The following is an 18,244-nucleotide window of genomic DNA, read 5'->3' as shown; positions in this document are numbered from 1 at the left end:
ACATCTGCAATACCCAGTCCCCATAGCTCTGTGTGCTTTTATTGTGTAAAAATACCAATTTGATACATATGCAAATTAACCTGAGATGAGTCCTGTATGTGAGATGAGTCAGGGACAGGACTCATCTCAGGTTAATTTGCATATGTATCACCATAAAAGCACACAGAGCTATGGGGACTGGGTATTGCGGATGTGCTAGCAGCCATCTAGCAACCCATGTCCTCAGCTCTATACACAAAATCCCGGTGACAGGTTCCCTTTAATGTGTAAGTCGGAGTTGTCATTGATCTCACAAATTAAAGGGCTTTTCTGAGATTTATTTAACTGATGACACATCCTCAGGATAGGTCATCAGTGTCTGATGATCGATGGGGGTCCGACACCCGGCAACCCCACCGATCAGCTGTTTCAGAAGGTACCGGAGCTTGCAGTAGTGTCGCAGCTTTCTCTATACCAGTGACCGATGAACGTGACGTCACATGGCCTAGGCGCAGCTCAGCCCCAAAGAAGTGAATGAGGCTGACCCTGTGATACCAAGCAGAGCCGCTGTACCAGTGGAAGCCTGTTATATTATCCAGGCTCCTGTGAGATCCTCTGAATGGGAAAAGTTGATGGCTGCTGACTCTATGGGCTGGAAGGAGGAGGGAGAGTCCGTAGAACTACAGCTCCCAGTCTCAACAGTTATTCAAGTGATTTGTTCTGAAGGGTGTGACTGTTTTGATTTTTCATATATATATATTTTGCACATTTAGTGTTGAGCGCTGATATTTAAAAAGGTTTTCTGAGATTTTAAAACTGATGATCTATCCTCAGGATTGGGCATCAGAATCTGATCGGTGGGGGTCCCACAGCTGTTTGAGAAGGCAGTGGTGCTCCTTTGTGACGGCACAGCGCTGTACATAGTATAGCGGCTGTGCTCGGTATCCCAGCTCAGTTCCATTCACTTCTGTGGGGCTGAGCTGCGCCTAGGCCAGGTGACCGGTGAATGTGACGTCACTGGCCTAGGAAAAGCCGAGAGAAGGCTGTAGCGCGCACAGGAGCACCGATGCCTTCTCGAACAGCTGAACGTCTAGGGTCCCCGCATGCCGGACCCCCACCGATCAGATACTGATGACCTAACCAGAGGTTCTCAGAAAACCCCTTTAAGTTTTAGTGGGTGTTTAGTGAAAGTGAATAGGTGATTTTATACCCCATTCATATACTGTAGAAAATAATCCACCCAGATTTTTGTCCATGACAGAAAAAGGAGAATGAGCACATTCCGTTTTCGTAGCAGCTTTGAATAGTTTTGAAATATTGGAATGTCACCTTTAGAAACACTTCCAAGAACATATAGCAGAACAGCACCTGTAATCCCTGGTATGATGGTATCAAAAGCTTCCTTTAGCCACAGGAGCAATCAGATTATAAGCAGCGGGGCTGCCAAAAATCTCCAAATCCCCACTGTGACTCTGCAGACCTGTCAGCAGTGAGATTGTTTGATGACAGCCTTTACGCTGTGCATTGACAGACTACAGGCCTCCATAAACAGCTGATGAGTGTGCAGTGCATCCGGCTAGGATTAGCCGCTCTCCTTCAGGTCAGTGGCCGAAGCCTCCTGGCCGTGCACAACACTTTTCTGATAATGTTACCTAGTTCTGTAATTCTCTGATCTGTGATGTTCTACACTAAGCCTTTGGTTTTATCTCTGAGCAGCACTCCTAGATCTATTTGCTGATCATTGTTCCTTTTCTTTCCATTTGCTCTAGTTGCTGATATGTGTTCAAGATGAGTGGAATAGGAGATAATCCCTCGGACCCTTCCAGGGTGGAGCAGCGGAAGAGAAAGGAGAGTCCAGATCAGCTTGGCCCAAGGTATTTGTGCTGTTATAGCTTCACTTTTATGCAATCTGCAGCCAAGACCAGAATGGTGGTGTGTACAGGGGCTTATACATCTTGAAGTGTGCTTCTGTCCCATCACATCAAATAGAGGTCAGCGTCGTTCAGTATTCAGCGCAGGCGCGGGGAGGAAGCTGGCAGCCGGCCTTCATCTTTCCCTCACCGCGCCTGCACCGAATGCTGAACGGCGCGAGATTTCACCAGAGCACAGTTTTGGCAGACAGATACAAGCGCTGCCTGGCCCTGTCAATCAGGACTTGGAGGGAGGCGACAAAGGTGGGAGAACGGAGCCTCTAGGAGCAGAAACAACCCCCAAAGCTAGCTTAATAGGGTTAAATCTGGTGACAGAAACTCTTTAAGCTCAAAATACATTAGTTAAAGGTGTTCTACAGTTAAAAAAAAAAAAAAAAAAAAAAATTCTTGTACGTATTTAAATAACAGGTTATAGAACTTACTAAAATGCTTCAATTATTTGAGGTGCCCCAATCTGAACCCCACTTCCCACTTGTGTTTGACACGGGACATATTCCGGTTTCGGTATGTGACTATTGCTGTGTGTGAAGGGGTGCTGGCTGACCGACTCGTTTTAATGTCTAGGCTCTTCTCAGCCTATGCATCGCTCTAGATAAAGAAAAGGGCTGGCTGTGACGTCCCCTTCATACACTAGACTAGTGACATGCCAACAGAGGAATCCCTGTCCTGCGTTGATTATAAGCCGGTAGTGGAAGTTCTGGACCTGGAGCAAACATTCTCCGATCCATGAACCTCATGTAACCCTGCAAGGATGTGCTAGTACAGGAGCAAGGAACTGGTTGTCGGTTTCAGCCAGAAATCCCCATAGAGAAGTCAGATGGTTTATTACTATCCCTGCCTTCCCGATCACTCAATGCGCAGCGTTTAATTAGCATCATGTGTATAGATTAGGAAACTGCCATGAAATCCGCACCTGTCCCAGCTATGTGTTATCGCCCGATAACTGCTGGAGCTGCTGGTTCTTAGCAGACCCAATTCAGCGTTTGCAGTAAGTCTCCACAGGCTGTATTATTTCTCCTGCAACTGGGCGTAAATACATCATCCCTAGTTAGGCTGAATTTGCATCAGCGTTCAGCCTTTCTATTTTTCTGCACTGTTTTAGGAGCAGAAGAACGGAAAGGAGGGATTCGGCACATAACTGAGCCGAATAGAGCCAACGGACCCCATAGACTATAACGGGGTCCGTTAGGTTTCCGCTCAGAGGAAGATTTTTAGGCGGACACAAAAGTCCTGCATGTGTTTGGCTCAGTTATGTGCTGGATCCGTCCTTTCCGTTCTTCTGCTCGTATAATGGACCAGAAGAACGGAAAGGCTGTGAACTCAGCCTTACAGGATAATCCCTTATATTAAAATGCAGTGTGTAAAGTTAAAGGACTTGCTCATACTAGCCCTGCCCTCCTCGACCATAAACTGTTCCATATATAAGAAGGACTTTAACAGAAAAACACGAAAATAAAAATCACAAATATATAGCCCCTTGTGTTACAAAAAAAAATGCAGAAACTAAGTAGCCAATTGAAAAATGTGTCTGAACAGGGTAAAATGGTCCGGCCTTAAACTGTTTTACTGGAGAACACCTTTACAGGATTCTCACACGCTTTATTAATTCCTGTTGATTGGTGCAACTTTCCTTCGGGTCCACTGTGTGTGTATAGGGGCAGCCATGGATGAAACGGAGTAATGGCGTCCGTCAGTTTTATTAATAGACTTGATGCAGTAATGACGTGTATGAAAACGTACACGCATATGCTCCCTCGGTTTAATGAGGGGTGTTGGAGGAGGGACAGGCCCTGTGACTAATACAATCTTGTGACTGTCTTATGTGATGGAGATGCCTATTTGGCTCAAGACTGAAGAGTAGAAATGTTGTTTTTGTGCGGAGGGCCGGTATCTGCTGTTACAGGGTGTTAATTCCCTCGCAGTGTCTCATTATCACACTCATTCCTATTAAGCCCATGGAAGTAAGGGATATTGCTCACGTGACCCAGAGGAAATACGCCGTGCTAGTTATTTTACATGCCGTATTCTGCCCTGTCATAACGCTGAAGCTACTGTGCAATGTACAGAACGGAGGTCTGTTCTCACTAGATGGGCTGGCTGTGGATAGGCACCTGTGACAAGTCTTCGCTCATGCACACGACCAGATCCGCAAAACACCCTCCATTCATTTTCTATGAGGCTGCCGAAAATAGCCGAGTGCTGGCTCGGCTATTACTGTCGATCCCATAGAAGTGAATGGGAGCAGTGGCCGGCCTCCCATTCACTTCTATGGAGAGCGCGCTTGGTGGTGGCTGGACCAGAGTCCTCCAGCCACCACTTTGCAGGGCTCCGTTCCCGATATAGGTGCGGGTGCCAGCGGTGGGACCCGCACTTATAAGACAATGGGGGCATATCCTAGCCGGAAAAGAAAAACGCTAGTGTGAAAGTACCCTAATTTGTCATCTTTTCAGGTGTAGATCCACTGATTCCCGAGCTGCTCTTTTTCCATCTTGGATGGCAGAAGAGGGCCCGGAAATTGGCAGATCGCAGCTGAAGAGATGAAAAGGAGGACACCAGGTAAGCGTTCTGTTCGTTCCCCAGTGAAAGTAAATTTAGTTTTTTCCTTGAGCCGCATTAAATCAGAAAGTTTACTGAAGTTTAGAAGAAAGTGTGAGTAGCAGTCTGGGGAAGACGTTCACTGCAGCAGATCATCCAGAAGATCAGTGTTGCCTGTCAGATAGCGAGGTTTCCAGAAGCCTTTGTGTTGATAGTTTTTTGGCATTGTGTCCACCTCTTCACGGCAGTTGTGTAGTTCTGGTAGGATAATGGGCTGGAAGCCGTAGTCTGTTCAAATACGACGTCTGGAGCCAGATCAGAAAAGGAGTTTTTTTTTCCCCTTGCACACTGTTAAAATAATCTGAATGATTATTACCATGACAGGAACAAGTCACCTTTATGAAGTGCGTTCTGACCTCCTCCACCAATCTCCTCTCCTAATACAGTAACCTTATGTGGAAACCCTTCCCTGAAACACACTGTGCTGCTGTGGGCCCATTTCTGGTTATGCTGTTGCAGTTACACTCCGTCCCCTGGAACGGGGAAGCTGTAATTACACTCTTTGCTGCTGCTGCTGCTGCTGCAATGTCAACGGCGAGCGGTTAATTGGTGAATACAAGGCAGAGCTTGTACGAGTGCTGCGGACTCTTCAAACAGTTGATCTATGGGGGTGCTGGGGGTCGGACCCCCGCCAAGCTCATATTGATGACCTATCCTGAAGTTAGGTTATCAATATAGAAAAAGCAGACAACCCCTTTAAGCCAGAATTCTGCTGCATTTAGTTTATTAAATCTCCCCCAGTGTGTATATTAGAAAACGCTACAAGTACAGACCCCTTTTATTTCAAAGGGGTTAAAAGGGTTTTCCGAGATTTTATTACTGATGGCCTATCCAGTATCTGATTGGTGGGGGTCCGACACTCAGGACCGCCGCCTATCAGCTGTTAGAGAAGGCGCTGTGGCCTTCTCCATGCTTACCGACCACAGCGTTGTACATTGTACAGCGACTGTGCTTGGTATCGCGCTCGGCCTCATTCAGTTCTATGGGGCTGAGCTGCTCCTAGGCCACGTGACCGATGACCGTGTCGTCATTGGCCTAGGGAAAGCTGGAGAAGGCCGCAGCGCTACTCCAAGTGACACTGCCTTCTCAAACAGCTGATCAGCACGGTTTCGGGGTGTCGGACCTCCACCTACTAAATATACTAACATCTTGGAAAACCTCTTTAATTTAATTTATCGGCTAACACTGACCTAGAGGAGAACTATCCTTCCCAGAAGAGTCCTAGAAATTTGCATTGATGTAACGATAAAGCCTCATTCACACGTCCGTATTTTGGTCAGTGATTGTGAGCCAAAACCAGGTACGGCTCTAAACACAGACCAGGTGCAGATCTTTCCATTATACCTTATGTCTGTGGAGGCTCCAGTCCTGGTTTTGGCTCGCAACCGCTGATGGAAATTGTTGACCAAAACACTGATGTGTGAATGAGGCATAATGGGGGAGATTTATCAAAACTGGTGCAAAGGACAACTGCCTTAGTTGTCCATAGCAACCAACCAAATTCCACCTTTTCATTTTCTAAAGGATCTCTGAAAAATGATAGCTGGATTTTGATTGGTTGCTATGGACAACTAAGCCAGTTTTCCGTTGCATCACTTTGGACAACTCTCCCCTCATGAGTCTCCAAAAGAAAGCAGAGCAAGTCCTAGTATTGCTCATATGCATTGGGTTTATGTCGGGACATCACAATTTTAGTTCAGGAGGAAACCAGACAACACAGGGGATCCACCTGCCATAAAAAAGTGATCATTACTTACCTGGCAGATCTCGCATCGGCGTTCCGGTTCCCCTGCCCTGGATCGGTTTACCCAGCTGCAGTGGTGGTGTCATGTTGACCATCGCTGGTCTCAGCAGTGCATCGAAGGCCGGTGATTGCAGCAGTCAAGTGTTGTCACCGCTGTAGCTAGGTAAGTAATGGTCGCTTATTTATTGCAGGCAGATCACCTGTGTCGTCTGGTTTCTTCCTAAAACCGTACAATCCCTCTAAGTTTGGGAATGTTCTATAGGGCTGGACTAAGGTTTTCCCCCGACTGCAGGTCATATCCCTACCCCGTGTGACACAGAGTAGACCCTGGCAGTGTGTACGTAGAGAGATGCCTCTTTGACACAGTGCGGTGCTGTCACTGTATTCATTCATATCCAGGAGGAATAACAGAGGAACAACACTATGCAGTGTTCTAAGAAAAGGGGCCCCAGAATCGTTATTTTGTGAGGAATGTGTTTAGTAAATCGGAGAAGTCAGGAGCTTTCATCACCGTGGTATTAGGCCGAGAACTCCTCTAGCAATGTCGCACCCATTGCTATAGGATAAGGAACATTGTGTCCTTTACAAACACTGTGATGTGCTGTACTTTGGATTTTGGGTGATTTGTACCGTGGCATGTATAGCAGAGGATTGTGCCTCAATTACCGGTGGTGTCCTTTCATTACTTCACTTTAAATGTATTTTTGCAGCCCCAAGAGGAGCACTGAGAAGCGAAACAGAGAGCAAGAGAACCGCTACATTCAGGAGCTGGCAGAGCTGATTTTCGCAAATTTCAATGATATTGACAACTTCAACTTTAAACCCGATAAATGTGCAATCTTGAAGGAAACTGTGAAGCAAATTCGGCAGATCAAAGAGCAAGGTAAGACTTGAAGCAATCGGGAGGGAAGACCTGTACAGTTAGAACTGTTTGTGTGAAGCCGGATTCTTTACAGGTGCCCTGCCGATCGGGGTAGAAGCTTCCAGTATAACCAGTTTTTCCAGTCTTATTACAATATTTCCTCCTCTGTGTTTTGCATAAGACCTGTAGAACGTATTGCAATATTCGTATTCAGAGAGCTGCTTGTTAGGAGGAGCTTAAGAGCTGCTTAACCACATCAGTATCTGTCAGAATGAGAGTGCAAGCCATTCCTTGTCCTGTCACGCATTGGTAGTACCTCTGCCGGCATAAAGAATGTATGGAGCAGCAGCACGCATGCTCAGCCTGCCGCTTTAGGCTGGGTTCTCATCACGATTTTCCGTGTATATGTTGGGGTGGGAGGGATACAAAAGCGTAGCACACCACACTTCTGGTAAAAAAAATAAAAAAGAATATGTTAACATATGTTTTTCTTTTTTTTTTCTTTTGTGACGAATGTCACTGTATGGCATCTGTCAGAGGCATCCGTTTAACATATACATTAACACAGTGATGCCCAACCTACGGCCCGCGAAGCCATGTCATGCGGCCCGCGCAGTAACAAGACTTTATCAGCGCAGGGCGCGCTGCGAACTGCACAGGCAGCAAAGCGATGCTGCCTGTGCCTGCAATGTCCCCGCCCAGCGCTGCCTCCTAGCTAATTTATTCACTGCACTTGCCTCTGTGAAATTGAAGAGAATCGCCGTAATCTCACACAGGCGCACTGGCAGAGGCATCGAAGTGCGCATGCACCGTATTTCTTGCCTCTGCCAGTGCGCCTGTCTGAGATTACGGCACTTCTCTTCAATTATACAGAGGCAAGTGCAGTGAATAAATTAGCTAGGAAGCGGCTCTGGGTGGGGAGGAGATCTGTGGATGACACTGAGGGGGGGGCATCTGTGGATGACACTGAGGGGGGGGCATCTGTGGATGACACTGAGGGGGGGGGCATCTGTGAATGACACTGAGGGGGGGGGGGCATCTGTGGATGACACTGAGGGGGGGGGGAATCTGTGGATGACACTGAGGGGGGGGGGAATCTGTGGATGACACTGAGGGGGGGGGGCATCTGTGGATGACACTGAGGGGGGGGGGGCATCTGTGGATGACACTGAGGGGGGGGGGGCATCTGTGGAGGACACTGAGGGGGGGGGCCTCTGTGGATGACACTGAGGGGGGGGGCATCTGTGGATGACACTGAGGGGGGGGGCATCTGTGGATGACACTGAGGGGGGGGGCATCTGTGGATGACACTGAGGGGGGGGGCATCTGTGGATGACACTGAGGGGGGGGGCATCTGTGGATGACACTGAGGGGGGGGGGCATCTGTGGATGACACTGAGGGGGGGGGCATCTGTGGATGACACTGAGGGGGGGGGCATCTGTGGATGACACTGAGGGGGGGGGCATCTGTGGATGACACTGAGGGGGGGGGCATCTGTGGATGACACTGAGGGGGGGGGGCATCTGTGGATGACACTGAGGGGGGGGCATCTGTGGATGACACTGAGGGGGGGGGGCATCTGTGGATGACACTGAGGGGGGGGGGGCATCTGTGGATGACACTGAGGGGGGGGGCATCTGTGGGTGACACTGAGGGGGGGGGCATCTGTGGATGACACTGAGGGGGGGGCATCTGTGGATGACACTGAGGGGGGGGGGCATCTGTGGATGACACTGAGCGGGGGGGGAATCTGTGGATGACACTGAGGGGGGGGGATCTGTGGATGACACTGAGGGGGGGGATCTGTGGATGACACTGAGGGGGGGGGATCTAGGGAGGGATGTTGGGGTGGGAGGTCCTGGAAGGATGAAGTTGAAGGATGTTTTTTCTTTTCTATATTTTAGGGAGAAGTAATAGCTGTATCCTGTTTTATTCCCCGTCCTTCCAGAGCGCTTTGCTGTGATAAGCAGATTGAGTTTGATGAGGTTGAATATGCACAAGTCCAGCCTATAATCCTACTGTGTTGATCCAGAGAAAGGCAAAAATCCCTGAGAGGGATGCCAATTGCCCCACGTTTGGGTGGAAAATATTGACAGAATAAAAAAATCAGCCTTCCATGTCCTGAAATCTAGTTCCTATAACTTGTGATATTGATCTACCCTCACAAGAATTTGTGGTAGAGAGGTCCATAATGCTCTTACAGTAAAGAATCCCCACCTAGGATGATAGTGAAGCCTTCTTCCCTCTAGATCATTAGAACGTCCTTTTCTATCCATTCATATATCATGGCATTGTAATTAGATTTCCTCCATCTCTTTTTTTAATGATAATCGGTCTTGGTACTGCAATTCACCCATTGCCTTAATTCCTTGGTGGTCCTCCTATATACTTCTTATACACAGGTATTCCATGTGTGGCCTGACCAGTGATTTGTGTAGAGCAGGGATCAGCAACCTCCGGCACTGCAGCTGTTGTGAAACTACGACTCCCAGCATGCTCCATTCACTGCTTTGGGAGTTCTGAGAATAGCCAAGGAGGTGTGCATGCTGGGAGTCGTAGTTTCACCACAGCTGGAGTTCCGAAGGTTGCTGATCCCTGGTATAGAGACCTAACTGTCTTCTTGTCATGAGCACCCTCTATATCAACTAGTATAGCCTGCCGGGGGGCACCTGATGGCACTTCGCAATGTGGAGGCACTCCATACAGAGCAGCAGCATCTGCAGTGCCACAGTCTGACGACACCTGGGCATGTGCCATCTGGCACAGATGATGATAATGTATGGAGGCATGATGTAAGCAGCTTATTAATTAGACATTCTTGTTAGGCTGTCATACCAGATTCCATTACCCACCAGTCTTGTCCTGCAGACAGATGTCTTATATATCACTTGTCACACGGGCACATTATCAGCCAGGTATACTTACCTTGCAGGGTCCTGGTGCTTTCTTTGTAGGCAGCATAACTGCCTGATCCTGTCGTCAGTGTCTGGGGTGCACCTGCTCGCGCTCTGAGTCTGTGGTACGTGCATGCTGTGCATGTTATATAGCGGTCTGACATAGCGCTTATATGACGGGCAGCATTTACTCATTGTAAGGCTGGGGCGCACCTCTTTCACTGTAGCAGGGGTGAAGCTGCATGCGGATTTTACTGCAGGTATGCAGTGGAAAGTTACCATTGCATGTGGGCTTACTCTACAGAACGGAGCAGATGCTTCCCAGTTTGGTGGCACTGGGGCTACAGTCGACGTATGCAAACTGAGTGGAACATGTGGCTTTCTGGCATTTTTTCATTCTTTGCTCATGGTTTATGGCATCCTGTAATAAAACTGCCTGCCGGATCCAGCAATCCGGACTCAAACTGATGGCATTTGTCAGACGGATCCGGATGCGGATCCGTCTGACAAATGTATTGAAATACCGGATCCGTCTCTCCGGTGTCATCCGGAAAAACGGATCCGGTATTTTTAATTTTTTAGGGGATTTTTAAAGGTTTGCGCATGCGCAGACCGGAAAGCAGGATCCGTTTTGCCGGAACACTTAATGCCGAATCCGGCACTAATACACTTCAATGTAAATTAATGCCGGATCCAGCAAGTGTTCAGTATTTTTGGCCGGAGAGAAAACTGCAGCATGCTGCGTTATATTCTCCGTCCAAAAAACATAAGATGGACTGAACCGATACATCCTGAACGGATTGCTCTCCATTCAGAATGCATTAGGATAAAACTGATCATTTTTTTTCCGGTATTGAGCCCCTAGGACGGAGCTTGATACCGGAAAACAAAAACGCTAGTGTGTAAGTACCCTAAAAGTAAGTTTTATGTTGTAGATCAGGGTTCGGCAACCTCCGACACTCCGGCCGTTGTGAAACTCCCAGCATACACACTTGCTTGACAGTTCTGGGATTTTCCGTAGAAGTGAATGAAGCATGCTGGGAGTTGTAGTTTCACAACAGCTGGTGTGCCGGAGGTTGCTGACCCCTGTTGTAGATATTAATGTTGTTTACTATGTCGCTATTGCCTCCCGCAACCACTCATAATCCAGAACATAGGAAACCATCAGGTGGTAGTAGAAAGAAAAAGTCACCGCAGTGATCAACTGATCCCACAGGCAATGGGAAGCTTTGTCGGGAGGACACCGATATTACAGATCATTCTGGCTCATAAAGCGAGGTGCCAAGTGGGGGATCTCCCCACTTTATGGCAGTAGGGGAGTTGGACATTTGGAGAGGGGTTCTCATGAGGCTAGCATGATGTGAAAGGATTTCTCTATAACGTGATACATGGCACCATGGAGTTCAATGATGGAGATGAGCAAATTGTTAAAAATTCAATTTGGGTTTCGAATTGGTCGACGGATTCGATAAGAGTCCGATCCTGAGTGAAAAGTGCTCTCACTGGCCTGAAAATTTGTGTATGGCACTCATTGTTTTCTCGTCGTCCTTTTTTTTTTTTTAAGCTTTTATTTTATTATTATTTATTTTTCTCTCTCTCTCGACATTGGATTGAGTCGCTCATCGCCGATGATGTGATTTCAGTTCAGGAGGCATAGGGTGTTGTGGCCATAAAACATACACTAAATGTGCCCCCTCCCCATGGCCGTGTAAATCCAGCTTGGGGTAACGAAACACGACTGCATGTCTTTCTCTTTCTCGATGATATTGGTGACTGTGGATGACGTTTCCCGTTCTTTCTCTTCCTCCATTATATTTTGCCTCCTTGTCTCTGTCAGTGGTTGAGCTGGTTTTGACTCGTTAGTCGCATCCCCTGCATTTACAGCCATATTTCTCTCATGTTTCTCACTTCTGCATTTTAGGTTTCATTTTTATATTCACTATTTCATTCTTTCCCGTAAACTATCTTTTACATTTTCATTTGTATAATGATACCTCTTCCGAAATTTTAGAACCACGTAAACGTCTAGATTGCTAGCCATGCGGATGGGCTGCGGCCCCGAAGAGAAGTTGCATGGGTTGAGTCCAAGCTTTATTATTGCACAAGGGCCCCAAATCCTTCACCTACACCCTTTCTGGTTGATGTCTACAAACAGATGCTGTGCATAGATTGTGTGGGTTGTGGTAGCTGAGGAGAACGACTGGCGGATCCTACACTGTCCGATGGAGTGAGATCCTTTAATAAGAGGCGTGCCTCTTGCATTAGGCGCATCTCTGACCCTCCGAGTGATAGGTCATCAATAAAAACAACTTGGACAACCCCCTTTAATGCTTTATCAGTAATGAGAACGGGGCCCCATACCCCGTGGAGCCCCCCTGAAAGGGACGGAGCAAATGGTCGGAAAATTCATTTATGGCGCACAGTTCCGACCAGCCGTGATGGGTGGGAGTCTTGCCGCTGATAGTTATCCCTTATCCTGTGGACCAGAATACACCTTTAATGCACAACCATTCATAATGTCTGAACTTATAAATACCGGAAATGACCACTAGGGTATTCACCTGTTAAAGGGGTTTTCAGAGATTTTGGAAGTGATGACCTGTCCTCTGGTTAGGTCATCAGGATCTGATCGTAGGTGTCAGACACGATCAGCCTGTTAGAGAATAATAATCTCTCTGATATTAGGTAGGTATGATGTTTTGCACATGTTCTTCCTGCACAATGCAGGCAGAGGAAGGTCCTCCTGCGGGGTACACGGTGTCATTCGTTTTGTGAGTTAACTAGAAGTGCTGGGTGCTGTGCGGCGCTCCTCTCTGCTTAGTCATCTCGTCACGCGCCTCACAGAGCAGTTCCTGCCATCGCTGACAGTGCATCAGAGTCTCACTTTCTCAGCGAATAAGGGAAAAACAGAATTGCGCCTGGATCGGTGATATCTTTTCTGGGGAAACTGTTATTTTTATTTTTTTGTTGCTGGTAATAAGGGTGAAGTGTATATGTGAAAAGAGGGAAGTGCCGGTCTGATCTGCTGTAGACTGCTCCCAGTGAGAGCGAGTGCAGCTGCGCCCATTACTTGACGTTTTTTTTCCAGGCACTGTGGGTGTCTTCAGCCGCCAGATGATATATGGCGCATTAATGTTGAAAAGATAAACAGATTCGGAGAGCACAGGAAGGGCCTTGTGTTTTTATGCCAGCAGAATGCTTCCTAATGAATACGAATGTGACGCTGGTTTCTCCGAGCCATATGGCAGCTTTTCTAATTTTAGTATTGTGCAGATGTATAATTGTCTCACTTGCTTACCTCCTAAAGCTTTCCTGAGCAGCAACATGTCCTTAACTCCTTTCATTCCCCAGAGGCCGCCATTGTCTTGTGTGTCTATTGGAGGAGATGTGACGGCTGGCCATGTCTCACAGTGGTCCTCCCTCCGTAGTCTTATTGTTGTTTAGTTGCTCACACCCTTTAAGCCTATAGGAGCAAGAACTAGGTGTGATCATCCAATGGCAGAGAATTGGTGGCAGGTCACAACCCCAGATGAGAATTAGCAGCAAAGTCCATTAATCTGGAAATGTGTGTGTGTTTTTTTTTTTTTGTTTTTTTTTTTACTTGATCCATTATAGGCCAGTCGTATTTATTTCCTTCCTTGCAATCTGTCCGGTAACACAGGAGTACAAGGCACGGAAGCTTAAGTAGTATCCATCAACTGGATTCAGTCATAACCGCGGCCTGTGCCCTTTACTATAGCTGAATCGCAGTAACGTATAGCTGTAGTGGTCCCATCAGTTTTAGGCTCCATTCACACGGCCGTATGTTTGCTCTGCATCCATCCATTGCATGCGGACCCATACATTTCAGTGGGGCTGCATCCCTATATCCGTTCCGCAGCACAGCAAAAAAGATAGAACATGTCCTATTCATGTCCGTTTTGTAGACAATAAAAAATAAAATAGCGGATGCAACAAAGACGCCATCCTTATTTTTTTTGCAGATCTGCGTTTTGCACACCACTAAATACATGCAGGCATGTGAATGCACCCTTTAGGCTCCTTTGACACTGAGATTTTTAGTGACATTTTATTGGCACTTTTGTGGTTTTTGCTCCAGCGCTTTTTGCTGCTTCTTTTGTGGTTAAAAAACCGCAGCAGCACCAGATGTTAGTTGAAGACCTTGTAGGAAATATGAAACGCTAGACACACAGCCATTTATTTATTGATTTTACTTATTTATGATTTATTTTAGTTTTACTATTAATACCTTTTTTTTTGTACGCTACTGGCGTTTTTGTTCATTAGGTGGCGTTTTTTGTCTTTCTGGTTCCTTTTGTAAAACGCAGCTTGCTGAGCTCTTGACATTTTTTTTAGGTGTTTTCACATCTCCATTGGGGGGAAAAACACCATAAAAAAAAATCAAGTGGACAAAGACACCGTCTGTGGGGTAGGGGGCAGGAAAGCCATCACAAAAATGCATGAAAATCCATGTGTTCTAGAGTTATTTTATACTGTAAGAAAAAACCCACCAGAGCCAGATTCATGTTTGGGGATCCTTAGGCCTCTTTCCCACAAGTGATATGAAATAAGTTTGGGTCTGTTCAGGGAAATCTAATGTTTTTTTTTGTCTGCGATTGCTTTCAGTGTTTCAGATTTTTCACGCACGTTAAGTAAAACTGAATAACACTCAACATCTCCTAGCAACCCTCAGTGAAAAACGCATTGCATCCAGATGTCTTTTGTTTTTCAAGCAGCTCTATTCACTTCTATGGTTCCAGGGCAGCGTGGAAAACGCACAGTATAGAACATGCTGCGATTTTCCTGAACGCAGAGATGATCCATGAAAAATGCAGGGATCAGCAACCATCGGCACTACTGCCGCTGTGAAACTACAGCTCCCAGCATGCACACTTACTCAGCTGTTCCTGTAACTCCCCCAGGATTCTGGGAGTTGTAGTTTCAGAACAGCTGGAGTGCCGGAGGTTGCTGATCCCTGCATTTGAGTGTTTTTAAGTGTTAAGCTTGTTTGTATGATTGAAATGTCTGGCAGATCCATTTTTTAAGGCCCCTTTCACACAAGCTAGTTTTCTGCGCAGGTGCAATACGTGATGCGAACGCATTGCGCCCCCGCACGGAATCCGGACCCATTCATTTCAATGGGTCTGTGTACATGAGCGTTGGTTTTCACGCATCACTTGTGCGTTGCGTGAAAATACCAGCATGTTCTTTATTCTGCGATTTTTCACGCAATGCTGGCCCCATAGAAGTGAATGGGGCTGCGTGAAACGCAAGCAAGTGCGGATGCGGTGCAATTTTCACGGATGGTTGCTAAGAGATGTTGTTTGTAAACATTCAGTTTTTTATCGCGCGTGTGCAAAATGCATTAAATCGCATTGCACCCGCGCGATAAAAACTGAACGCGATCGCAGACAAAACTGAATGAACTTGCCTGCAAAATCACGCATTTTTCACTGAACGTATCTGCAACACAAGGGGCCTCGTCTGCAAGGGGCCTAAGTGTTTAAAACCTCTTGAAGCCACGTGCATTTGTGAAGCAGATGATTTGGCCTTAAAGGGGTTGTCTCAATATTTATAATGTTGAGAAAGTTAATACAAGGCACTTACTAATGTATTGTGATTGTCATTGTCCATATTGCCTCCTTTTCTGTCTGGATTCATTTTTCCTTCATATTATATACTGCTTGTATCCATGGTTACGACCACCCTGCAATCCAGCAGCAGTGGCCGTGCTTGTACAATATAGGAAAAAGCTCCGGACTCTCTGGTGGTTGGGACTGCGGGGGTGCACCTAGTGAAGCACTTTTCTATAGAGTACAAGCACGGCCACCGCTGATGGATTGCAGGGTGGTCGTAAACATGGAAACGAGCAGTGTATAATGTGATAGAAAAATGAATCCAGCCAGCAAAGGAGACAATATGGACAATCACATTACATTAGAAAGAGCCTTGTATTAATTTCTCTACATGATAAATGCCATTTGCTGAAGGGAGACAACCCCTTTAATTGCACAAAAGATGTATATTTGCACCCATACAGAGATAATGAAATCACAACTCTTTTTAAATGCTTGAACCAATCGCTAATTGCTAGGACGGTATAGTTTAGGGAAACGTATAAAAAACATATTCTTATAGTCCATTTGCATTATCAAATTACATCCAAGTCTCCTCCATGGAAAAAAAATCCAGTAGGAGCGACCCTGTCGACATGTCATGGTGATACTTCTGAATGTGATCAGTAGCAGAGCTCCCGGAGGAAACGAGGGCTATGTTTTGGATGTTGGCCCTCTCTTTTTGCAGCGAGTGCGCGCTCTGTCCATACGGAGGGCAGATCGCTGGTGTATATATGTTTTCCGGGTCACCTAGCTCTAGCCTTCTCCAGAAGCTTGCACCCCTCTTTCCAGTAGGATTAGTTGGTGTGGTAGCTTGCTGTTAAAATTCGCTTAAAAATGCTGTTCTACAAGTTGTCCTTGCGTCGCGCTGAGAACTTTTTCTGCAGTATTGCTGTTTGTTTTTTTTTCTTTTTACCAAGTATTGGGTCTTTTCTTTTTGCTGCACTCCACGCTTGTTTCTTGCTGAAAAACGTTTGCAAGTCACCCGGCAGTTTTCAGAACAATGATAGTCTATGGGTATATTCACACTTCAGTTTTATTAACTTTTTATTTGACCTTGAATACCGACTGGCCCTCAAAAAATAGAACATGTCCGTTTTCATGGCCCGATAGCCTCCATACAAGTCACGGTCATGTGAATATGGCCTCAGGCTACTTTCATTCTAGCGGTAATATTTTCCGGTATTGAGATCCATCATAGGGGCTCAATACTGGAAAAAAACGCTTCTGTTTTGTCCCCATTCATTGTCATTGGGGACAAAACGTAACTGAACAGAACGGTATGCTCCAATATGCGTTCCGTTCAGTTTATTTGCGTTCTCAAGCTGCGGTTTTCTTTCTGTCATGGGTTGCGAAACAATACTGATCCATCATGACCCACAATGCGAGTCAATGGGGACGGATCAGTTTTCTCTGACACAATAGAAAACGGATCCGTCCCCCATTGACTTTCAGTGGAGTTTATGACAGATCCGTCTTGGCCATGTTAAACATAATACAACCGGATCCGTTCTGAACGGATGCAGATGGTTGTATTATCAGTAACGGAAGCGTTTTTACTGAACCCTGCCGGATCCAGCAAAAACGCTGACGTGAAAGTAGCCTTAAAGGGGTTATCCAAGTAAATACTGATGACCTATCCTCCGGATCTGTCACCGGCATCTGATGGGGGTCCGACACCCGCTGATCAGCTGTTTGAGAAGGCAGCAGCGCTTGTAGTCGCGGCGCTGCCTTCTTACAGCTTTTCCTAGGCCATTCGACGACAAATTCATTGGTCCCCCACAGATGATGAGAATGGGGTCCCTGTACCCCCTGCAGGCCCCCTGAAATGACCGAAGTGGCCAGTTGTACATGCACGCGCCCACTCCATTCAGCGCTGTACTCGGCTATCTCCAGAACTCCCATAGAAATGAATGGAGCCGCTGCACACGTGTGCGACCAGCCGTTCCGGTCATTTCAGGGGAGCTGCAGGGGGTACAGGGCCCCGTTCTCGTGGGGGTCCCAGCGGTAGGACCCCCACCAATCTGATAGTTATCCCCTATCCAGCCTTAGAGCAGGCTGGAATACCAGCACCCCTTTTTATAGAAAGCAATAATGGGGTCTTCTCATGAGTAGCATGTAAAACTGCTGTAATTCTGATAACTTTTACACCGGAATACCTCTTTAAGTGTACGTATCCATAGATTTACCAGTACTGCAGATATGCTGGTTGGACAAGCATGAACTGGTCCCCTCTATGAGGGGCTCATCACGTTTTGGTCCCATCACTGGCAGTACAGAAAGCCCAGTTGAAATGTATTTGCCACATTCTGGAAATGACTTTATTTTCTCAGGCTTTTTGAAGGGTCATACAAAGCCCCAATGTATGTTCACGTCCCTCCACGACTATATTACCTTAGCCCATGTCTTTTCATAAAAGGTTGGATTGAGTTTGAGATCTGGGACCAGATTCAAATTAAACCCCAGAAATCCCCTGGTGCTGGTTTTACTAGAGAGCAGTAGGAAATGTCTGTTTGCTCTTACATTTGCCAGATTAAAGTGCATTTTTCATGTGTGAGCTGTAAACCCAGCTGAACGTCAGTCTTCCTTCGGCTCTCCAGAATAAGTTCACATTGATGTGGTG

The 18,244-nt window shown here is 46.6% G+C and overlaps 1 protein-coding gene across 8 annotated transcripts in view; it reads left to right on the top strand.

The window, feature by feature from the left end:
* Positions 1 to 18,244, top strand: part of NCOA2 (nuclear receptor coactivator 2) — a 219,980-nt gene that overhangs the window by 153,923 nt on the left and 47,813 nt on the right. For all 8 annotated transcript variants that reach the window (XM_040433417.1, XM_040433418.1, XM_040433421.1 and 5 more), the window contains 2 exons: positions 1,749 to 1,853; positions 6,960 to 7,132. In XM_040433417.1, coding sequence (XP_040289351.1) covers positions 1,768 to 1,853; positions 6,960 to 7,132 — 259 coding nt within the window. In that variant the 5' untranslated portion in view covers positions 1,749 to 1,767. The remainder of the gene's footprint in view (positions 1 to 1,748; positions 1,854 to 6,959; positions 7,133 to 18,244) is intronic.

The sequence above is a fragment of the Bufo bufo genome, chromosome 5 (assembly GCF_905171765.1).
Source record: "Bufo bufo chromosome 5, aBufBuf1.1, whole genome shotgun sequence".
Taxonomy (NCBI): domain Eukaryota; kingdom Metazoa; phylum Chordata; class Amphibia; order Anura; family Bufonidae; genus Bufo; species Bufo bufo.
Note: the sequence above shows the minus strand (reverse complement) of the source record. Positions and strands in the feature narration are given on the sequence as shown.